We start from the raw sequence: 25379 nt of genomic DNA on the forward strand, positions 1-25379 counted from the left end.
AGTTCAGAAACAATTGGTAAAATCAACAAAACTGTTGTTTAGATATCTTCATGAGAACAATGAGTAATAAGCAAGCTACTCAACTTTTGCTTAAAATTCTCTTTGATTCCAGGGAATTGAATTATCCAGCAAGGTGGAGCTTATACCTATAAACACTAAGATGGACACACACACACATCCTACTTTTGTTTGTTTGTTTGTTTTTGCGGTACGCGGGCCTCTCACTGCTGTGGCCTCTCCCGTTGCGGAGCACAGGCTCCAGACACGCAGGCCCAGCGGTCATGGCTCACGGGCCCAGCCACTCCGCGGCATGTGGGATCCTCCCAGACCGGGGCACGAACCCGCGTCCCCTGCATCGGCAGGCGGACTCTCAACCACTGCGCCACCAGGGAAGCCCCACATCCTACTTTTGATTAATCTTTCATATCAAACATAATTTAGACTATTCCTAAGGACTCAGGTGGGCTCATTATATATAACACTCATTGACACAACTGTAGCAAACCCTACCTACTTCACATCATGGGAATAGAAACAGGAATATAACAGCTTCTGTCCTCAAGGAGTTAACATTTTACTGGGGAGAAAAACAGGTAAATAACAGCGATTTTAAAAATGTTCTTCTGTTTTTACTACATTAGATGCCCTAGTTCCCAGTATGAGTCAAGAGCACAAGAGTTTGAGGAAAGCTTATTAAAGGGACTATTTATAAAGTTGTGGGTGAGGTTCAGGAAAACCAACAAAGGACAGCAGTTCACCCTTGAGCTAGAGACAGCAGGAACTGACGTTATCCCCTTGGTGTGAAGAAGGGAGGACAGGGAAAGGTTTCATGGGATCCAGACAGGGTAACCGTAGGGGACAGCTGTAGCCTCAGGTAGACAGTCACAGCCAACTTGTGGTGGCAGGGAGGAAGCAGGGAGACCAGTACTCTGACTTCACCCTCACCCTGCCTTCTGATCTTCGGCAGGAGCCTCTCATGAGCCAAACCCAAAGGGAAGTCAGACATAATGCAGCCTGTAAGGATCGGCCTCCTGGCCCCTAAGTGAGGCAGAGCAAGGTGGAGTGTGGGGAAGAAACTCCCCTTGAGGGGCAGGTGGTGGGTGCCAGCGCTATTCAGCCTGTCAGCTCTTGGAAACATATCAGGAATCAAAGTCATTTCTCACCCCTTCCACAGACACCTCCCCAGTGCAGATGACCCTCATCTCCTGTCTGGATTATCCTTATAGTGTCCTAACTGATCACTCTGCTTTTTGGGGTCTTTTGCACACTTCACTGAGTGTCTCCTTAATGAGCAGGTCATTCCTTTGCTCAAACCCCTCCGATGGCCCCCCTCAGAATTCTTACCTCAGCCTACAAGGCCCTGTGGATCTGGCACCTCAGCTGCCTCTCTGGCCTCATCTTCTCCTCTTCCTCCTTCCCCTGTTCTGCTCCAGTCACATTGACCCTTTACTGTCCTTCCTGTGTACGGTAATATTCCTGCCTCAGGGCCTCAGTACATGCTATTTCCTTGTTGAAATGCTCTTCCCTCAGTTATCCACGTGGACAGCTTTCTCACTTGCTTCAGGTCTCTGCTCAAATATTTATCCGAGAGGCCTTTCCTGACCACTTGTTTAAAATAACAGTGTCGTTCTAACTCCCTTATCATGACTTATTTTTCTCTTTAGCACATATCACATATCATAGACACATCTAACAAATATTCAATTTTTTTCCTGCCTTTCCTTACTAGAATGTAAACTCCAAGAGGACAAAGACTTTCATTTTTTTCACTACTAAATCCTCTGTGCCTGCAGAGAAGGTGCTCAGTAAACATATGAATTGTTGCGTGAATATGGGGCTGCACAGAGCTTAGTGTGCTCCTTTACGTCAGGACTGCAAAAGGCTGGACAGTAGACAAGAGGCAAAGACATGACAATTAAATATAGAGGAGTCTTTTAAGAGACCTGGTTTAAAAAGAAAAAAAGGGGAAATAAAAAATAGCATGAGGCAAAAGGAAAGCATGTGTACAGTCTCAAGGACTGAACATTTTACTGGAGAGATAATGAGATTCAAATTATGAGAAAGCAGGAATACTTAATGGAACAAGATCTTGAATGAGATAGACAAGAATAATATTAGAAAGAAGAGTGGGATTAAGAAAGAAGCAGGGGGACTTCCCTGGTGTCACAGTGGGTAAGACTCCACACTCCCAATGCAGGGGACCCAGGTTCGATCCCTGGTCAGGGAACTAGATCCCACATGCATGCCGCAACTAAGCGTTCGCATGCCACAACTAAGAAGCCCACGTGCCACAACTAAGACCCAGCGCAACCAACCAACCAACCAACCAAATAAATAAATAAATGTTTAAAAAAATAAAAAGAAAGAAAGAATCAGGGATGCATCTTTCTCTGGGATAGAAGGAAAAGAAAAGAAGAGTGGCCATGTTGGGAAGAAGGTTGAAGTGGTTCATAGTTGAGGACCTCTATCTTTACTCTGCAGTAGGAAGGTAGGTCATCTTTTAAGGCTGGGGATGGGTGGGAAGGAGAGTGGACTTGAAAAGAGTAGTAAAGATTTTTACAAGTTGTCTATATGGATGGAAAAAGACCTGCCTAGTGTAGAGATGGAAGAGGTTATGTGACCAAGGATGCTCTCCACTGCTCTGGGTATCAGAGCTAGGGGGCTGCAAAGAAAGGTCTAGAATGGTAAAACAAGACAGGTGTGGAGGTGACAGCTTGCTGTCCATAAAAAGACAGAATAACGGAGTGGCGGCTGGGGAGTGGCCCAGCCAGGGCCGGTGCTTCTCAGCCTAACCTCTGAGGGAGGAAGGGCCATGTGTCCTGGTCTCGCCGACAGAACCTTAGCTGAGGCTTTTGAGAAGGGCTGGGTCTCCCCCACAGGCTCTCTCCCTTCCTGCGGCTGGGAGGGCAGAGGGCAGAGCAACCTTGGAATCTATTTGTTCAAGATGGGCAGGGCCCTAGTTCTTCTTACACGGTTGCTTGAGAAGCATTTCTTGCTGAAGTCAACACTAACCTGGACCGTCACGTGAGAGAGAAAAACATTTCTGTATTCCCTCAGCCGTTGCTTTTTTTTTTTTTGCATTTTGTAATTATAGCAGCTTAGCCTACCCTAATATAAAAGGCTATCCTCTAATCTCTATGGAGAGTGAGAGAGCAAGGCCATAGTAGCCATGGTTCCAGAACTAGGTGGACATTGGTCACAGTGCCATTGGCTGTCATCTGGGACATAGCTAATGCCCTGGTTGGCAGTGATGGGTGCTACTTCCACAGTGATCTTGGAAATGGAGAAGAGGACTATCCTTTTAAGAAACTCTGGCTGAGATATCCCCAGGGGACTCTCAGAAGTACTGGGGAAGAAATTGGAGGATACGCAAGATTGATATTCTCATGCAGCAGATTGGGGCAGAGTCAGAGAAATACTATTTCAAATTACTATTGTGATCCTTTGGCAAGTGTGGCTTCTATCTGGGTGAATTTGTTGTCATCTGTATTGTCAGTATATGTGACTTAAGGCAATCCCCTGCTACTTTCAGTAGGCCAAGGAATCAGATAAATAAGCTTGTTAGAAATATGCATAAAGTTTAAAGTCATTATATTCTGAGTGGTAGGCCAAGATATCCAAAAAATAAAATGCATAGAAGTCGGTGGGAAGACTACATGAAAAAACTTGTTCAATGGTCTATTTTGCCTACTTTGCTTTGTTTTCTTTCCCAGTACACCTAATGCCTACTACAGTACCTGGTACAAAATAAACGCTCAAAAATACTTATTTAAAGAATTAGTGACCTGGGCTAACTTATAAGCAAGAATATAATTTCCATTTTCCCTAAGTATTTGGTAATAAAGTTCTTTTGAAGTGGTCACAATGAAATGGCAATCACTTATCAATTTTGGGACACTTTACCCACTATATGTTTCATGACTAGAGAAATGTGATGAATGTTTTAATTAAAAATAAAATATTTATAAATAAAAGATTACTCAAATAGAATGTTAAAATCATTTAAATATCAAAATGAATTTATTTTCTAAGAAAATATACTCCTGTAATTAGGCAAGTTCTTCTGAAAATTATGGAGTCAACTGTGATATAAGACCATAGTATCTAAAATTACTTTCTGGTTTACATAGTGCACGGATCAGATTATCCTACTTAACAAGCCAGCACTTGCTTTATTACTCAAAATCCATAAGGCTTTTATAAAGACTTAGCATTTCGGAAACCCAGACAGTCATGTGATAGTGTTCTTGCTTTACTCTCTGAAAGGAATTAGGATAGTTTAAGCCTGAGTGAATACTGTAAAATGAATGTACTCATAGGCTAAATTTACTATCAAAAGACCATGCTCCATTTAATAGGTATGCATTTACCTACCCCTGATGCCAAAAGAAAAGTAGGCCTCATTTCATGGGTTTTAAACATTTTTCAACAGAACAAGTTTTTACGATTTAACATTCTTAGACAAAATTTTTAATGAAATTGATTTAGATCCCAGGACAAACAAATAAAGCAAACAAAAACTGAACTGTGACTGTAAAATAATCCTCATCATTTCCATCACAGAAGTTGAGACCAATGCACAGGCATATTTATAAATGGGAATATCATGTTCTGGTGGGAGGCTCGTTGCTATAGATTTGCAAGAGTTATGGAATAGTGGTTAGGCCATATTAATTAAAAAGTATTTTTCTTAAATTGTATCTTTATATAAGTTATTCTTGCTATGCTATGAGCATTGTGATATTATGACAGCAATGATATTAACAATGATGTACGTTAAATCAGCAGTCACCAACCTTTTTGGCGCCAGGGACCGGTTTTGTGGAAGGCAATTTTTCCACAGACGGGGGTGGGGGATGGTTCAGGCAGTAAAGCGAGCGATGGGGAGCAATGGGGAGCGTTGGGGAGCGATGGGGAGCGGCAGATGAAGCTTCGCTCGCTCACCCGGCCGCTCACCTCCTGCTGTGCGGCCGGGTTCCTAACAGGCCGTGGACCAGTACCGGTCTGCTGCCCGGGGGTTAGGGACCCTTGTGTTAAAAGATATAACTGTACTAAATGATACTTGCACAATGAAAGAAAAAGGTGATATATTAATTTGACAAATATTACTCAGGGCCTATTACAAACAAAACCCATTGACATAAAATAGTCATAAACCTAGATGTCAAGGCATTCCTACCCCCAAGAAGTTTTCATGGGAGGGATGAGTAAAAGAAGACATATAAAAGGATAATAATAAGGGATCACCAGCACTTGTGTGTTGGATCCAGCATATAACTACTAATATTTTTTATATATTATATATTCTTTTGCCTTGAATGAATGAAATTTCTTCATTTCCAAAGGAAAGCCTTCCCTAACTGCCTCTACCCCCCTCCAAAGGTCATACATAATTTTTGTGCACGCTACTTTCTCTTTGTGGCGTATCTGTGAAACGGTCTGTATAACATCTGCCTCTGCTTTTTGACCCTAACAACCAATAGGGACTGAAATTGTCTTGTTCATCATCATGTTCCCAGGACCTAGCACCCCTGTGCCTAGTAAAGCAAACACAGGGGGAGCCTTTTACTTAACATTTTCTTAATTTTAAGATCTGAATTGATGTAAGATTCAAACAAGTAACTCTGGACTGCAAACAGCAATTTATATAACATACAGCATAGTCTATTTTGTCAAAGTTGTTTTCAAAGTTTTCAGAGATTAAACAACTTTCCAATGTCTCTTAATTTCAGATTCTTTGAATCATAAAGCAGTTAATGCTGGTTTTTCAGAAAAAATGAAAAATTACACATGCCTAATGATTTCAATTATAACCACACTAAGTAAATCCAGGGCATAAAATGCTAAAATATGCTTCACTGGAAAAAAATATCCTTACTGAGTCTGAAAAGAAATAAACACTGCTGAATTTCAGACCACCCAAAGAGAACTTTATTTTCTGACCATTATTAGTTATTCCCTCAAGTCAGTTCATCCAAAACACTCATTCTATACCACATTTCAGAGACCACAGACAGATCTTCTAATAGAGATTTCTTTAGAAACAGTATCAAGTTGAAAAGATTTCTCCTGTTTCACTAACATTATGCAATAATTTGGTTACTTCATAATGATTTTCCCCATTAAAAACAAAGGAACAAAATGTGAGAAATCAAATAGAAAAACTCCCTCTTTTATCCAACCCAGATGGCTCAATTATGGGATTTTTCCCAGAGCTGTGCTAAGTTAGAAGCATGCTTGAAAATAAGCTAGTTGAATTTCAATCCACAGTGAATAGAGACCTTGGTTGAAACAGTTTTTTTTTTTTCCCCTTTAAAAAGAGGGAGCATGTGTTGGAGGTGAATATGTTAGACTAGGATTGATTTGGACTTCCTTGACTTTGGGGTACTTCTTCCCCCACTGCCCCACTGTCTTCACTTTATAGCTTTCCAGGACTTGGATGTTTGGGAGTCGGTTATACTTTCAGATGCTGAACTTGCAGCAACATGGTTTACGCAGTTTCCAAACGTCACTGCCAAAGACCTCACAGAATATTCTGTTATTCTGAGGAAGAAAGCCTCACATTATACAGATGTATCGGGTGTTAAAATCAATTAAAATGGGGCAGATTGTAACTAGAAATGGATACTCTTTCACAAGATTGCCTTGGTCTTCCTCAATGTTCTTGAATCACAGAAGCCCCATGTATCTCATCCCTGACCTCAGTAGTTTGAGAAACTTGAGAGAAGGAAAAAGTGCAAAAATGTTTAAAAACTAGATGATAATTAATTTAAAAGGGGTGTTGAAAAGAAAATGTAAAAAGCAGGAATTGCTTACAGGAACTGTTCCCGAGAGCAGAATTTAGGAAGGAATGACCTCTGAGTTCAAAGTAACTCTCTGCAATTTCCCTGGTGGCGCAGTAGTTGAGAGTCCGCCTGCCAATGCAGGGGACATGGGTTCGTGCCCCGGTTCGGGAGGATCCCGTGAGCCATGGCTGCTGAGCCTGCGCGTCCGGAGCCTGTGCTCTGCAACGGGAGAGGCCACGGCAGTGAGAGGCCCGCGTACCGCAAAAAAATAAATAAAATAAAATTACTCAACTCAATCTACTTCTGTGACTTTTCAAGACCTTTTGATGAATTTTTCCATTTTACCTGCAGAGTTTGGATCTGTGGTTTTTTAAAAAAAAGGAATCAGTCTATATTTATCCTGACAGAGAAGAGATAGACAAAATTTCATATATTTGTATAATTCAATATATTTTAAATTTTTACAGTTTTTCAAAAGAACTTCATCTTTTTACAATCTATTACATTTCTGAAGTAACATCTCTCTCATGAGCTTTTAAAATTACATGAGGTTTTCTGAAAGATTTTATTTTTCTTACTTAGCTAAAATCTTCAGGAACAGCTCTAGCTTTTATATTTTTAGGAGGACCTTTCACAGTGTGATGGCAATCTGGCTGACAATCTGATTATTACAGCTGTAGTTGGTGAAGCACTATATTACTAAAATTACGTAATGGGAAGATGATGTACATATCTGAACATTCCAAAGGTAGATCCTGGTGTTGTGTAAAAGAGGAAACTTCTCTGCTTAAATAATGTAAACTTTAGCTGAAAAGGAAAAATAAAGAATAGGTATATCTTACATTATTAGAAAACATTCCATTTTTATTTTATTTACTTATTTTTTAAAATTAATTTTTATTGGGGTATAGTTGCTTTACAATGTTGTGTTAGCTTCTACTGCACAGCAAAATGAATAGCCATACATATACACATATCCCCTCCAATTAGGACACTACAGTACATTAAGTAGAGTTCCCTGTGCTATATAGTATGTTCCCATCAGTTGTCTATTTTATACATAGTATCAATAGTGTATATGTGTCAATCCCAATCTCCCAATTCCTCTCACCCCACCCCTTTCCCCCTTCATATCCATACATTTGTTTTTTACATCTGTGTCTCTATTTCTGCTTGGCAGTTAAGGTCATCTATACCATTTTTCTAGATTCTACATATATGTGTTAATACACGATATTTGTTTTTCTCTTTCTGACTTACTTCACTCTGTATGACACTCTCTAGGTCCAAAAAAAATTTATTCTAAAATTTTAGAAAGAACTATGTTATGCATTCATTTAAAGCCCTCCGTTATACAGTCTTAATTTTCTGTCACTTAAGTTTAGCATTGCTTGCTTAAACCCTTTCTTGTTTATTTTGTCAATCCTTTTTCTACTCTTCTCCATACCTTAAGCTATTTCAAGTGTTTATCTGACTAGACTCATTGAAGGGAACAACTCTTAGATATTGTAATTCTCTTGGTTTTGTTTTTATTTTTATTTCTGCTTTTTTATTGCTTTATTCATCCTACTTTCTTCACAGATTCCTTTAATTCTGATATTCTTCTTGCTTTGTGAGTTGAATGTTTCATTATTCTTCCCTCCTGTTCGAAATAAAGGTGTTTAAAGCTATTACATTGAAGAACATAAATTGTAATATGTATTACTGTCATTTTTATTTTTGAATTCGTCTAGTACTGCACTTCTGAACTTCTCTTGTACTCATTATTTCTCCCCTTTGGAACTTATTGGGGGTTTTCTTCAATGTAGTGAGGTAATGGTTTCTGAACAGATATGGGGGAGGCAGAACACTGGCTGCCTCTGAACACAGTTCTCCTGCAGAGAAGGTGGTGGCAGTTGAGTTTTTTGGTTGCTGTAGCTTTTATGATTTTAAGCTGTTCCATCACTAGGGATTAGGGTGGAGGTGGCTAGGTCTCCCTCCAATTTACTGCTTAACAACATTTCCTTTAATGGAAACAACGGTTTCTGTCCCTGTTTTTAAAAATCTATTGCCATTGGCACTACAGTTAGTAAAATTCCTCTTAGATATTAGCAAAAGCCTGACTTAGCCTGTTAGATTTAAATGTTACCATGAGGATTTTTTTCTTTCCGTAGGTTTTGCAAAGCATTTGCATTGGAAGCTAGAAAAGGACAAGACAGCTGTGGTTGGCTAGCTCCATCTTAGTGTGAAAATTGTTGGAATGCTTTCAATTTACTTCCTAAAGGTCAAGGGGTACTCTAAGTCATATTTTTAAATTTTAGCTGCTTTTTTTTTGGCCAACCAGGGATTGAACCCAGGCCCCCAGCAGTGGAAGCACAGTCCTAACCACTGGCCTGCCAGGGAATTCCCCACATTTAAAAATTTTAGAAGGAACTGTGTTAGGCTTTCATTTAACACCCCCCAATTATATAACCTTAATTCAAATTTAACACTTGTTTCCTAAAGTGGATCCACTGTAATGATCCTAAGATGATCATGAAGAAATTGTTTTTAGAAGACATGAGGAAGAGTATAACTTACTTGATAATTATAACAGCATCAATTACTGCAAGCAGTGAAGTTACATACTAACATGGACTATGTATAAAATAAGTAAACCCAACAGAAAAAAATTAAGTTTACAAAGCATACTCATCACCCACTTTAAGTAAATGTAAGTTGATTTAATGGTAGTTCATTAAAGAATAATGAAGTATCCCAAGTGATTTTTTTAACTGTCTCAAGTAGAAACTGTGATTTTATCACAACTTGATTTGTGAACAACAATAACTCAAAACAAGATATACACATATTCATTGCATGTCAGCTAAAATTGAATTTTAAAATTGTCAAGGATTGAAAAAATGATAATATGTATTACTACTTTAAACCTATCTCCTATGTGAACACTTTTTAAAAACCAATGTTAATGGTAAAACAAGTCTTATTTGATATTACAGTATAAATCAACCACAAGTATACCACTCACAAAGTCAATTTGGAAATATGGGTAAAGATAGTACAATGAATACACACATTTAATTGCATTCCCCACCACAAATCTCTTTAAAGCAACAGTAAAGTGATTTTTCACTTAAAACACTTAAGTCCAGAAAAATATAGAAGAGAAGAGAGCATCAACATTTTTGGACACAAGAAGGAAATGGCTGAGTAGTAACTGACTCAGGAGACCTGAGAAAACTGAACAATAAATGGACAGTGGGAAAAGCTGAGAAGCAGCCCAACTTTACACTGCAGAGCTTCCAAAAGGCTCAAAAATTGGTAACACAATTCTTGGCAAAAAAGGCAAAAGAAGGATGGCTGTAAGGATACCTGTAAGGAGCAGGTAGGCCCCTAGATGTCCTCCCACTTCAGCTGTATGGTGATGCCCCTCCCTCCCCTAGCAGGACCCTGAGGCTTATTCTCTGGAAAGGGTGAATCAGAGGATTGCTGGATTTGCAAATCTCTGGCACAGTTGAGAGTAGGGCTAATAGGGATTAAGTAAAAGTTTATAAAATATTGAGGGTCCCCAACCCTTATTTTCCCACCAGAATGCCAGCAACCAAGTACCTTTCAGAATGGAAGAGTCTTCTCTGAAGAATCTGCCTGGCACAAAAGAAAACACCTAGAGATATAGACATCGATAATTTTTTAAGGAAATGATTGTTATGGGTTGAGATGTGTCCCCCAGAAAGATATGTTGAAGTCTGTTATAGACTGAATTCTGTCCCCCTAAAATTCACATGTTGAAGCCCTAACCCTCAGAGTAACTGTATTTCGAGACAAGAACTTTAAGGAGGTAATTAAGATCACATGAGGTCATAAGAATGCAGCCCTAATTCAATAGAACTAGTGTCCTTATAAGATTAAGTAAGAGACACCAGAGATATCTCTCTCCATACATGCACAGAGGAAAGGTCATATGAGGACACAGAGAGAAGGTCTATAAGCTTCCTTGAGGCGTCACCAAAAACCAACCCTGATGGCACCTTAATCTTGGATTTGCAGCCTACAGAACTGTGAGAAAACAAATTCATGTTGTTGAAGCTATTCGGTGTGTAGCATTTAGTTATGGTAGCCTGAGAAGACTAATACAAAGTTCTAACCCTCAGAATGTGACCTCATTTGGAAATAGGGTCACTGAAGATACGGTTAGTTAGGATGAGGTCATAGTGGGGTATGGTAGTCCCTTAACCCAATATGGCTGGTGTCCTTAAAAGAGGAAGAAGAGAGACTCAGAGACAAAGACACAGGAGGGGAGAACATCATATGATAATAGAGGCAGAGACTGAAGTGGAGCAGCTGAAAGATAAGGAACACAAAGGATTGTTGGCAACCACCAGAAGCTAGAAACAGGCAAGAAAGGATTCTCAACAGGTTTCAGAGGGAATGTGGCCCTGTCCACATCTAGTCACCAGAACGGTGAGACAATACATTTCTATTGTTTTAAGACACTCAGTCTGTGGCACTTCCTTATGGCAGTCCTAGGAACAAATTTAATTGCCTAGTCAGATCACCCTGTAGTGAAGATCACATACAGCAAGCCTCTTCATGGGTATAGGACTTCGAATCAGCTTTTCATTATAATACTCAAATATGAGCAGAGAACCAAGGGTCATCCAACATCTGAGAAAATCATACGTGAAAAACAGAGATTGAAACAAACAAAAAAAACAGAATTCAAAGGAGAGAGACTGTAGAAAGAACATGTCTAAAAAGAAATCATTCATATCCTCAGACAAAAAGGAAGTTATTTTAAACAAAATAAGAATAGGGCGCTATCGAAAAAGGGAACATTCAGAGAATAAAAGGAGCTCTTAGAAATTAAACACAGAAGATAAAATTGAGAAACTCTACCATAAAATAGAGCAAAGAAGAAAAAGATAGGAAAGAGAAGAAAAAAAGATCAAAAAATTAGAGAATTAGTCCAAATGGCTTTCTAACTGAATAAAAGGAATCCCAGATAGAACAAATAGTGAAAATGAAGTGGAGAAAATCATAAAGAAATAATTTTAACCAAATTTCCCAAAGCCGAAAAACAAAGGATTCCCAGATTAAAAGAGACTACTGAGGGTTTAACAAAATTGATTATAATTGGCTCACACTGAGCCATGTCATCACGAAATTTTAAAACAATGGGGACATAGAAAAGATCCCACAAGCAGGTAAGAATCAGAATGCCTTCAGACGTCTGCACAGCAACACAAGAAGCTAAAAGACAAAATTCTGAAGGAAATTCTGAAGGAAAATTATTTCCAGCCTATCATCTCAAAAAAAAATTTACCTCTCAAAAAGCCTCCCGGGAAGAAGGCATTGCATCAAAATGAGGAAGTAAAATAAGAAAGAGGAAAACAGGAGATCAAGAAATCTAAGGATCAAAGACAAGAGCCAGTCCAGAGGGCTTCCCTGGTGGCTCAGTGGTTGAGAATCTGCCTGCCAATGCAGGGGACATGGGTTCGAGCCCTGGTCTGGGAAGATCCCACATGCCGTGGAGCAACTAGGCCCGTGAGCCACAACTACTGAGCCTGAGCGTCTGGAGCTTGTGCTCCAAACAAGAGAGGCCACGACAGTGAGAGGCCCACGCACCGCGATGAAGAGTGGCCCCCACTCGCCGCAACTAGAGAAAGCCCACGCACAGAAATGGAGACCCAACACAGCCAAAAACAAACAAACAAACAAATAAATAAATAAAAATAAAATTAAGAAAGAGCCAGTCCAGAATATCTAACGGATGAGAATGCACTGAGAAGAAATTCACACAACTGTCACAGAGTTTGGGTCTAAATTTGCATTGAGAACAGAGGATACCAAAGAAGTGAACAAAACGAAACAAAAAAAACAAGACAATACCAGGCAGAAAAAGAATGGTCATGGTAGGATACTATAGGGACCAGATGCAAACAGTGTTTACATCGTGAAAAAAAATCTTATACAACAGGTACTGATTCAAATGCTTTGTGTTCATTAACTCATATAATCTTCACAACCACCTGAGGAGGTAAGTACTACTACTGTTCTCATCTTCCAGATAAGAAAATTGAGGCAAAAAATTAACTTGTTCAGGGACTTCCCTGGTGGTCTAGTGGTTAAGAATCTGCCTTCCAATGCAGGGAATGTGGGTTCAATCCCTGGTCAGGGAACTGAGATCCTACATGACGCCGATCAACTAAGCCCGCACGCTCTAGAGCCCGCGTGCCACAACTATTGAGCCTGTGTGCTCTGGAGCCTGCTCGCCACAACTAGAGAGAAGCCCGTGTGCTGCAATGAAGATCCTGCATGCCGCAACTAAGACCCAATACAGCCAAATAAATAAATAAATAAATAAATAAATAAATAAATAAAAACTTGTTTAAAGATACAGCTAGTAAGGGATAGGGCCAAGATGATAAGACAAGCAGCCTGGTTCTAGATGGTTCTTTATATTCTATTGCTTCTTTCTAACTTAGCCTCAGTAATGTAAAGACTGAATACTGATCCAACCCAAATTACAAACTAATGACACTGGGAGGCTACAGGGAAATTATGCAAGTATACAGTGACATTGGGTAACTACTAAATCATCTTTAATAGAAGGAAGTCAACTGATGAGATCCCTCTGAAAAATTAAGAAGCAGCAATATGAGCATGTATTTAGATGTGGAAATAAATACTAAAGGATCCGGATAAAAGAACTGAAAGTAGTTGCCTCTAGAGTTAGAAATAGGGATGAGGAGGGTGGGGAACTGTTGTTTTTCATAATAAGCCTTGGACAACTGTTTGATTTAAAAATTATAAATAAGTACAGCTTTGATAAAAGCAAAAACTAAATTAAAAGTAGATCAGAAAAGAAAATAAACAGATAGGAATGTGGCCTGACAAAACTAATTTTCAAACAATTAAAAAAAAAATCCCCCTTTAATCAGTGAGTTAATCTTTACACTTCCCAAATTATTAAAACCTTTCAATCAAATGAGTATTTTTAATCCAAAATATGAAAAGATGCCTGGGGAGCACTTTTGACAATAAAGAAAAGTTCTTTACTATGTTTTTTCACTATGTTTTTTCCCTTATAACTAGTAGACAAACTTCTATCTAGTAGACAGAATTAGTAGACAACTTCAGATTTTACCAACTGACAAGAACTGCAGAACTAGCATGTAGCGTATTTGTTCACTTTCATATCACCCAAATATTCAGTCACAAATTAGGTCACTTTCAAAAGCCAAGTCAACAGTGTTTTAGAGGGCCTTTAAAAAAGTAATCTCCCAGAGTTTTCCCTGTTCTTTGTTCTGGCTTATAGTAAATCTCAGGACCAAATGTCTGATTTTGATTTGTAAGTGCTTTTAGCTAGTCTTTTTCATTGCCACTTTCTCCAACATTCTTAGAGTAAGAACACTGTTTTCCTAGAAAAGTGACAGCAATTATACACAACTTGGAAGTAAACACTCTATTTTCAAGTCATGAGATGGTATAAGCTTGAAAAAATTTGCAAAACCATTCTAATTCTTCAGTGAGTTTACATTTCAATTACTGCAAGACTGAAAGACTTTAAGTAGGCCATATCAGCCACACTATACAGGAAATTATATGCTAGGAAAGCTCCGTTTTAAAAATAGGCAAAGGAAGAAAGGAAGGTTGCCAAAATACACAGCACTTTCCATTTGTTTTGATTTGAATACAGCATCTGTTTTATCAGGTGCAATCTACCATTTGCAGGCTTAAGGGGAATGGTAGTAGTTAGGGTCTGAGGAAGTAAATTAATAAAAAATGTTTGCTTTCAGAAAATAATTTTGAAGTAGATATCAGTAGAATTTAGGTAACAACCAAACATGACAAAGTAACTGGGTTTAGGGATAAGTCAGATTGGACTGTGTTCTCCTTAACCCAGTAGAATCAAAGCTGAGAAACTAGACTAATCCACTTAAACGTACATGCTCTTGAAACACTATTTAATATTTCTTATATACTTAGAAGTCAATTCTTCTTTCTTTTTTAATTCACTCATTAAAAAAATATTGAGTAGCTACTATGTAACATGGACTGTTCTAGGTACAGGAATATAGCAATTAACAAAGCAACAGAACTCTCTATGGAGCTTATCTGATGGGGAAGACAAACAAACACATATAAAAAATACAATACAGATAGTATAAAAGACTATTAAAAATATAACGGGAATTTTAAGAAGGTTAATTTTACTAAGAAACTACCATATGCAAAGCAAATTTGGATGGGATTACCATACAAGAGAACTTTGTGAGAACAGAGTTTTTATAAAACTTCTATAAGTCAGAGGTAAAATTGGATGACTAAGTTTAGGTGAGACTCAGCAAGAAAATGATATTCAAAATTTTTGACGGCCAAAAAAAAAAAAAAAATACACCAGACCACCCAGAAAAATATTTGCTACCTTTAGTAAAACACTTATTTTTTTTTGTCAGAAGTAAATTTAAGTTCGAAATATTTAAAGAACTGCCAAGACTATAGAGAACCTTCAAAAACTTCTCATTTCGTCTTTAACTATTTTGATCACGGTTGATTTAGATGCTTATGGGTCCTGCCCTAGTACTGGTTAAGCTGCCTCATTGCTCTTCTTGGAAAATATCCATATAATTGTGGCCCCTGAAGACCTACCTTACAATTAATCAGAGGCATATTCACTGGCTGGTTGTGAAAGCTCTTTCAACTTTTTCGTGAAGATAGAATCCTCATTTACTTTTCTAATCTGGTACCATTCCTGCCTTAATGATCCATGTGACTCTGGGCAAGTTAATTCATTTCACTGAGCCTATAATATTCTAATATTCCTTACTACTTTATAGAGTAAGGGCCAGTGAGATATTGCAGTACGCAGAATAATGTCCCCCACCCCAAAGATGCCCACGTCTTAAGCCCTGGAACCTATGAATATGTCAGGTTGTGTGTTAAAGTAGAAATCAGGCTGCAGCTGGAATTCAGGTTTGCTAATCAGCTGACCCTCAGACTGGGAGAGGAGCCTGGATTACTCAGGTGAATCCAGTGTAGTCACGAGAGTCTGTATAAGTGGAAGAGGAAGGCAGAAGGGAGAACCAGAGAGTTGGCAGCTTGAGAAGGTCTCAGTCAAGTGTTCCTGGCTTTGAAGATGGAGGAATACAGCCGTAAGCCAAGGAGTGTGCGCAGCCCGTAGAAGCTAGCAAAGATAAGGAAACTAATTTTCCCCTGTAGCCTCACCAAGGAATGTAGCTGTGGATCCATTTCAGATTTTTGACCTCAGAGACTGTAAGAGAATACACTTGTGTTGGTTTAAGCCAGTAAGTGTGTGGTAATTGTTATAGTAGCAATTGGAAACAATAATATACAAAGTATTTTGAAATTGGTGGGAAATTATATAAATGTAAGATGTTATCTTTCTAGTATTATATCTGCCTTAGTCTCTTCAGCAAACTTGATGGCAGACAACTCAGTCACCAGGAGGTCTCTAGAGCTGTATCAAATTTCCTTGTCAAAAGCAGATTCCTGCCTTTCCTGTTTCGGTGCCTATTTTTGCGTTTGCTCTAGCTCTCCTTTAATTTGTGAAGCAGAGTTGATTACCATGTAATAATCAAACCAATGCCAGCCACCTGCCTTTCTAGTTGCCTAGTTTCTCTTCAATTACTCATGATTCTGATATTCCCAAAGGGATGGTTAAGAAAACTTTTTCCAATAATAGCATTTAAGTCTCAGCAGTTACATCTTGGGGTTGAATCCCTTACTGAGGATAGCTTTGAATAGGGGAACACCTGGACATCCTTAGAAGCTTTAGCTCCTTGATGTTCTTTCCAAGATAATTAAGACTTTCAGATACCCTGGTTAATAGTGTTCAAAAATGCTAAAAACTTCCTTAAAAAATGGAAAAGAACAGGCTATAGACAAAAAAGGCTTTTAAATGACCCTAAAAGTGATATAATAATGCTCCGGGGCTGGAATAGGAAAGAGATGCTAGAAATCTTAATGATATAAGGTTAGAAAAAAAAATTCCCTTGTTGATTTTGCTCCATAGCAGTGTCAACAACAAATTGGCCCTTGCCATTGGTACTTGCCAACAACAACAACAAAAACTTTTTCCGGAGTTGTAATACTGTAGCAAAATTATGTATAGATAATTCTTAACTTTGTTTATGAGTTATTCTGTAAAAGCTGTGTAAGGCAATAGGTGAAGTATATCTCCAAATAAGCATATATGCAGATATGTATGTATATCAGTACATGTCAAGTCTATAGTTTTTCCATCAGTTTGAATAAGAATGTTAACGGATTCTCTTCCATAGGTTACATTATCTTTAACTTATGAAGCAGAATTAAAATTTCAGGGTTAGGGGGCTTCCCTGGTGGCGCAGCGGTTAAGAATCTGCCTGCCAATGCAGGGAACACAAGTTCAAGCCCTGGTCCAGGAAGATCCCACATGCCGCGGAGCAACTAAGCCTGTGTGCCACAACTACTGAGCCTGCGCTCTAGAGCCTGAGAGCCACAACTACTGAAGCCCGTGTGCCACAACTACTGAAGCCCGCGCGCCTAGAGCCCGTGCTCCGCAACAAGAGAAGCCACCGCAATGAGAAGCCCTCGCACCACAACGAAGAGTAGCCCCTGCTCTCAGCAACTAGAGAAAACCTGCGTGCAGCAGCGAAGACCCAATGCAGCCAAAAATTAAATAAATGAATAAATAAATTAAAAAAAAAATTTCAGGGTTAGACCATTCTTATTAATCCCAAATTTATAAAATAATCTAGTAATAAAAATTTATAGACCAATCTAGTAATAAAAATTGAGTGTTGCATTAAGGGATAAAACTCACCAATCCATGTTTTTATGTCCTTAAAAGTTAACATTAATAAAGTTAAATTGATGCATAGTAAGAAATAGACTAATATTTTTATAATGGTTCTTAGACCAATACCTAAATAACACCATATTTTCTGCCGTTTTAGCATTAATTAACACATAACGGGTCTGTTTCTTTTTATTATAATTTGTTATGAATACCTTTACATTTCTTCTTGCTAACTTACCTTTTATTTTAGGGGATGGTATTTGTGTACCTGCTGATAATACCCTTATATTATTAGAGCTTCATTTTCAACTTGTACCTAACTTTTTTTCCCAAAAAAAACATTGCACATTTGGGAAGGAAGATAGGAGAATACCTCAAGCAGAAACAGGTACACAAAGACACACAGAGGCTTACCAGTTATTGTTTACCTTGGGTGTATAATACTTTATAGGTAAGATGGACCCAGAGTTGAGAAACATATCACCATGTACTTCAACTATATAATTAATTAGGTTCAGAAAAAGGACCTCATTTAATAACAGTATCATAAACATTTCAAATAAGGAGCATTGTATTGGCCAGTACAATTATTAAGTACTAGCCAGTTGTATACTCCCAGCTCATATTTTCGTGGTGTTTGGAAATGAAGAGCAACTCTTATTTTTATCTTTCAAAAGAGAATTCCAATTAAATTCAAATATGACACTGTAAGGCAAAGTGTTGTCTATGGACTAGTGCAAGGCTGTGAATTGTTACTGTTTTGCTTTAAATACAAAATTGTCAGTAATTTCAGGTCTACTGAATCTAATAATAAAAGAAAGTTGGGGTTGTATTTCGTATGTTCTTGGGGTTTCGTTTCATTTTTCTAGTAATTTTTAATTTTATTTTAAAAAGTATTTGTCTATGACTTAATGGAAATTATTTAAAAAGAAAACAAAAAATCCCAAACTGGTCCTATACCACAGGTAGCTTGAGAAGCACTGTTAACTGAAGAAACTTGCTTGTTTCTAAAAACTAAAGTATGCCAGTACCATAAAACAAAATTTGAAGAATTTATTTTTGATATATATTAATACATGGCCTTTCAAGCCATTAACAATTACTTTAAATTACTAGGACTTAATGTGGTTCCATCTCTTAAGACTGCACCAATCTTAGATCCAAGAGACAAATATATATATTAAAAGGACAGAAAAATTTCAGAGCTCAACTGAATAACCCTCTCTACCTCTGCTAGGTATATTCCACCATTCTAATTAATTTGTATATACTTTACTTCAAAATTGGTTTTATACAGAAGATAAAAAGTGAATATAAATGTTCAATAGGATGGGTTAGCTATAAAGGTTTCAGAGCCTCCCCCTACTCAAAAAACAAGAACAAACTACCCTGAACAAATAGAATAAAGAATATGTTCTCTGGTCATTTGATAAGCTGGATGACAAGGCTACCATCCAAGATCCCTTGTAAAGAACCATGGCTATATATCCAAGAGAACTGAAATTACGTACTCAAACAAAGCCTTGTACACAAATGTTTATAGCAGCATTATTCGTAATACTAAAAAGCTGGAAACAATGCAGATGTATGTCAGTGGATAAATGGAGAAACAAAATGTTCTATATGCATACAGTTTTACTCAGCCATAAAAAGGAATGAAATAATGATACATGATATAATGTGGATGTATCTTGAAAACATTATCCTAGGTAGAAAGAAGCCAGACACAAAAGGTCACATATTATATGATTCAGTTTATATGAAATACCCAGAATCCATACAAACAAAGCAGATAGGTGGTTGCTAGGGGCTGGGGGGCAGGGGTAGTGTGACAAGTAACTGCTTAACGGGTATGTTGTTTTATTTTGGAGTGATGAAAAATCTTTCGGAAGTAGATAGAAGTAGTGTTTGCACAAGATTGTGAATGTAGTGAATGCCACCAATTGTTCACTATGAAATGGTTAGTTTTATGTTACCTGAATGGCACCTCAATTAAAAAAAGAACCACAGCGACTGATGTGCAGTTCTCAGTGTTGACTGCTTACCCCTGTTGATTAACCACTCATAAGCTATGCTTTTGCTATTCTCTGAAAATTCCCTTCATCACAAATAGTAAACTTATGCCAGGATTTATAGGTGGGGAAGCTCATTTACCATTGAACATTATGGATAAAATTGGGAGGGAGAACTTACAGAAATGTGTAAATAAATGAATGAGTAATAAAGAAAGGAAGAAAATTCTAAAAATCAGTGAAATTTAAAAAAAAACACTTAAGGAATGGGGAAGAGGAAAGTAAAAGAGGAAAGAAACATTGATGACTGAAGAGGAAATCATTACAAATATAGTATGATTCAAGAAGAAAAAAGGTTGTAATTGTCAGTAGTCATGAGGTATCTATGTAATTAAATCAATTAGAAAGGGACAAAACAACTATGAAGGAAGAAAAAAGGTTTTGGGACCAGAGAGATATTCTTGGTGTACCTATCAATTTACAAGACTAAAAAACAGACAATTTCCCAACCTCTTATTTAACTGGGACTTAAAGTCTAAATGAATAAGAGATCCAATTACTCATTTGGGGATCATATTTATTTAAATGCCAAGTGACAGCAAACTATTTTTGAAACTCCACTTTGCAATTGTATTCAAAATTAGTTTTAAAAAAGACTAACTTTATTACATTTATATCACATTTTTAACCCAAAACATTATTCCAGCTGTTTCTAAAATAATGGCAGTTTTTCTAGTACTGTATATGATGGATACATTCAACTAGAATTGATCACTCACGAAACTATACTTACATATTCCTTCACATTTTTTGTTTTCACAGCTTTGTATGAATAATATGCAGGATAAAGCATTCCAAACACCAACCTAAAAGTAAAAAGTACAAGAGGACTAATCAAACATAATAATGCTTTTAACAGCTCATGAAAATTTCACCTAATAGAAAAGTAGAAAGTACATGGAGAACACATGACAGTGTAAATGTGTATGAAAACTCTGTGTATAAATCCACTCAGAAAAGCAAACTAAAAATACAATTTTTGTTAAACAAAAAGATGGTTTCAATATTCTAGGTAGTTTCATGGGAAGAAAAAATTTATTTTTAAAAACTGCCATTTAAAATCTTTTTTACTAATTACAAAAAATATTCTGTAGATCCTTGAACATTTGGAAAATGTACAAAATTGCCAAAAGAATAAAATTTGCCCCAATGCTACCAGTCAGAAATAACCACAGGCAACACTTTACTGTATGCAAATCCTACTTTTTATCCATGTGTAGTATACCTAAAACATAACATGCATGCACACACACACATAATTTGGGATAATGGAAAAAGTGGCCCTTCACTGCATTGGTTTGAGACGCACTGATTTCTAATTATGACAGTGCTGTAAAATAATACTTGATACATTTATTACAATATATCTTAAATTAAAAATTTTTTAATTGGAGTACAGTTGATTTACAATGTTGTGTTAACTTCAGGTGTACAGCGAAGTGAATCAGTTATACATATATCCACTCTTTTTTAGATTCTTTTCCCATAGAGGTCATTTCAGAGTATTGAGTAGAATTCCCTGTGCTATACACTAGGTCCTTATTAGTTATCCATTTTATATATAGTAGTGTGTATATGTCATTCCCAATCTCTCATTTTATTCCTCCCCCCTTACCCCCTGGTAACCATAAGTTTGTTTTCTACATTTGTAACTCTCTTTCTGTTTTGTAGATAAGTTCATTTGTACTTTTTTTTTTAGATTCCACATGTACGTGATATCACATGATATTTGGCTTTCTCTGTCTGACTTACTTTACTCAGTATGACAATCTCTAGGTCCATCCATGTTGCTGCAAATGGCATTATTTCTTTCTTTTTTATGGCTCAGTAATATTCCATTGTGTTTATATATCTATATATCTATATATCTATATACACACACACCACATCTCTATCCATTCTAAAGTAACTCTTAAAGCATTTATAAAATGACAATCACTAATAGGACTTAATTTAATGCTCTCTGTTACAATTATTTCACCAAATTCCAGATCCAAGAGGGTGTGTGTGTGTGTGTCAGATACAGAAATGGCATGACACAGTATATATGGTTTACAATTGGCATTTTCACATAACATCATGGAATTTTTTGTCTTCAAATATTAGTCTACAGTATTAATACCTTCATTACATTCCACATTGAGATTCACATAATTTACTTAAACAGTCCCATATTTATAGGCTTTTGGTTAATTTCCAGATTTTTGCTATTGCACATAATACTGTGAAAAACATTTCTATGCACACTGATATACACTTCCTGGTTGTAATATTGCTGCTTCAAAGAGTACACAAATTTCTACTTATTACCAAAAATGCCCTCCAGAGAAGTTGTTCCACTTTGCATTCCTATACATTGCCAATCGTGTGTATCATCATTTAAAAAAAGTTTGCCAGCTAAACAGGAGAAAAATAATCGCCTTATGTGTTCTAATGTGCATTTCTGAGCACTATAAGTATGAGTTTTTCTCAAGTGTTCACTGGTTTTTTGATACATGAGTGTATGATATTCTGTTGTCTACTTTTCTTTCTTTAATCTATTCTTAAAGAGTATTTTAGCATAGTTTTATTTTTACAGAAAAGTTGGGAAGATGGTATAGATAATTCCCAATACCCTACACTGAGTTACTCCAATCAATAACATCTTGCATCAGTATGGTACATTTATCATAATTAATAAATCATTAACTAAAGTCCAAACTTTATTCAGATGTCTTTAGTTTTTACCTAGCATCCTTTTTCTGTCCCAGGATCCCAATCCAGGGTAGCATATTATATTTAGTTGTCTTGCCTCCTTAGGTCCTCTTGGCTGTAAGTTTCTCAGACTTTGCTTGGGAAATGATCTTGATGGGTTTTTTATACCATGTGTTTTTTGTTTTGTTTTAATTAATTAATTAGGTTGCTCTGGGCTTTAGTTGCAGCTTACAGGCTCCTTAGTTGCAGCAGATGGGCTCCTTTTAGTTGGGGCTCGCTGGCTCCTTAGTTGTGGCATGCAAACTTTTAGTTGAGGTGTGCGTGTGGGATCTAGTTTCCCAACCAGGGATCGAACCCGGGCCCGCTGCATTGGGAGTGCAGAGTCTTAACCGCTGTGTCATCAGGGAAGTCCCTGATGTTGACAGTTTTGAGGAATATAGGACAACTATGCTGTAGGAGGCCACTCAACTGGCATTTGTCTGATGTTTTTCTCATGATTAGACTGAGGTGTGGGTTTGGGGGAGGAAGATCATGGAGGCTAAGTTCCATCTCATCATATTAAGGGCACATACTATTAGTATGGCTTATCACTGTTGATGTTAACCTTGACCACCAGGCTGAGGTAGTGTGTGTTAGATTTGGTAACTTTAAGGTTACTCCCACCACCTCCATGCTGTAGTCTTTGGAAGGAAGTCACTATGCACAGGCCATGCTTGAGTGGGGAGTTGCCCTCTACCTCCTTGAGAGTGGAGTAGCTATATAAATTATTTGGAATTCTTCTGCACGGGAGATTTGTCTATTCTTCCCCAGTTATTTATTTATTCAATAATGTATTTATGTCAATATGGACTCGTAGGTTTATTTTACACTTTGGATTTTAATCCAATAATACTTTATTTTGTTGCTCAAAAGCTTTGAACATTGGGACATCTTTCGGTTAGTTCCTGTGTCCCTCTGACATACCTCCATAATTGTGAGGGATTTTTTCTTTTTTTTTTTTAGCAATTTGTTACTTTCTGGCACTACACATAATGCGCCAGGCTCATACTGTGTACTTCCGGTCGCATTCCTAGAATCAGCCACTCCTCCAAGCAGCCTCGGTTCCTTTTATTGGATGATGGTATTTAAGACCCAGATCTGGGTGCTAGGTGTGCTCACTGTTACTACAGTGTTGTTGATTTGAGGCCGTTCTTTGTCTGTTTTGTATGTTAGCCAATATTTTTCTAGGTTATTGTTATCTTTCAATTTTGTTTATGAAGTTTGCTGAAATACATACTGTATTATGTTTGCTAGGGCTGTCATAATGAAATATCACAATCTGGATGCTTTAAACAACAGATACTTATTTTCTCATAGTTCTGGAGGCTGGAAGTCCAAGATCAAGGTGTTGGCAAATTTGGTTTCTTCCTGAGGCCTTCCTCCTTGGATTGCAGATGGTCACATTCTCACTGTGTCCTCACGTGGTCATACCTTGGTCCATGTGTGTGTCCTAATCTCTTCTTCTTGTAAGAACACCAATCACATTGGATTCAGGCCCACCCTAAATACCTCATTTTAATTTAATTGCCTCTTTAAAGATCTTATCTCCAAATACAGTCACATTCTGAGATACTGCGGGTTAGGACTTCAACATACAAGTTTTGTGAGGGGGACATAATTCAGCCCTTAACACATACTGTATATTTAAGAACTTTTACATTAAATAAATGTTTCCATTTATTAAATAAGCATTCTTACACTGAGAGCAAGTAAATATTTATATCTCTATATAAGAGATAAAGAGAGATTTTTTAGTTTACTTACAGATTATTTGGGGGAGGGGGAGGGGCTATAAATCCCTCGTGACTTTCTTATCCTTCACAAAGCTGAACCCTGGGTTTGGGGCTCGTGTAACCAGGTTAGAGGAACACCAAGTCTTCTCTTGTTGGGGGTTTTATCCTCACCACCTGGAAGTCGCTTGATTAACATTCTCTGCCTTACCTAACGATACTACCCTGTGAATGCTCTTTCACCAGAAGCCAATACCCAGACTCTGGATATGAGATTTTTAGCTGTGCCACAGAGCCTAGGGCTTTTCAGTTTAACACAGGCACCCCACAAGGCACAGAGGCTTTCCACCTTAGTGACTTTTAAGAAAGTGATTTACCTTAGGACCTGAGGTGTAAACAAGAATACAACTCTCAGGTCTGCTATGTGTTCATCCTCACTGCAGACCTAAGGTATAATCCCAAAGTTAGCCACCACAGTTATAGTTTACATATTCAAGTTAGCCATTTCCATCCACTTCGTATTTCCCTTGAGAATTTGGACACAATCAACATATTATCTTCCGTATTCCCATGCAATCAAGTACCGCTGGATTTAAATTCAACATGAGATTCTCCATCACTCTCAGTGTATGGATCTTTGATGCCTCCTTCCCCTGCTACATCGTCCATCCAATCTGTAACTCAGTCCTGTTGGTTCTTCCTTGGTGAGCATCCACACATCCATCCTCTTTTATTTTCAAATCAGTGGCCAATGATACATTTAGGCTCTTGCCATCTCATCTGACTTACTGAATGGTTTCCCAACTCAGCCTCTGGTTCCAATGTCAGATCAATCTTCCTAATATTGATCTACTCTACTACCTAATATCTACTCTACCTTCCTAATATTGAGCTGCTCTACTACCTTGCTTAAAGACTTCAGTAGCTGGCCTCTTCACCCCTTTGCCAACAAGCCCATGGAGGGGTTCATCAGGATGTATTTTGAAAACCACTGCCTTATATAAACCGTCTGTTGCAACATGGTTTCCTCAATATGCCTCCTGTATGATATTTCTACTTCAGTCCTGCAGTGTGTGCTTTTGCCTGCAATGCCTCCTTCCCTCTTTATCCTCCCTCCTCTTCTTCCATTTTTTCTTACTTAATTAATTCACTTTTTTCCTTCAAGATCCCACCATCCTCCATAGACTTCTAAATTACTTTTATTGTGAATTGTAGAATTTGTCAGGATTAGTCATTTTGTCTTTAGCATATTCTGTTTTATTTTTTTTTAATACTT

At 37.6% G+C, this 25379-nt stretch overlaps 1 protein-coding gene across 3 annotated transcripts in view; it reads right to left on the reverse strand.

Annotated features, from left to right (window-relative positions):
- The window catches only part of REEP3 (receptor accessory protein 3), a 94395-nt gene that overhangs the window by 29604 nt on the left and 39412 nt on the right, over positions 1-25379 (reverse strand). For 2 of the 3 annotated variants that reach the window (XM_082640451.1, XM_082640450.1), the window contains exon 2: positions 20374-20446. The exons of the other annotated variant lie outside the window; for it this stretch is intronic. In XM_082640451.1, coding sequence (XP_082496577.1) covers positions 20374-20446 — 73 coding nt within the window. The remainder of the gene's footprint in view (positions 1-20373; positions 20447-25379) is intronic. 3 annotated transcript variants of the gene reach the window in all.

Source organism: Mesoplodon mirus, assembly GCF_964341445.2.
Source record: "Mesoplodon mirus genome assembly, chromosome: 2".
Classification (NCBI taxonomy): domain Eukaryota; kingdom Metazoa; phylum Chordata; class Mammalia; order Artiodactyla; family Ziphiidae; genus Mesoplodon; species Mesoplodon mirus.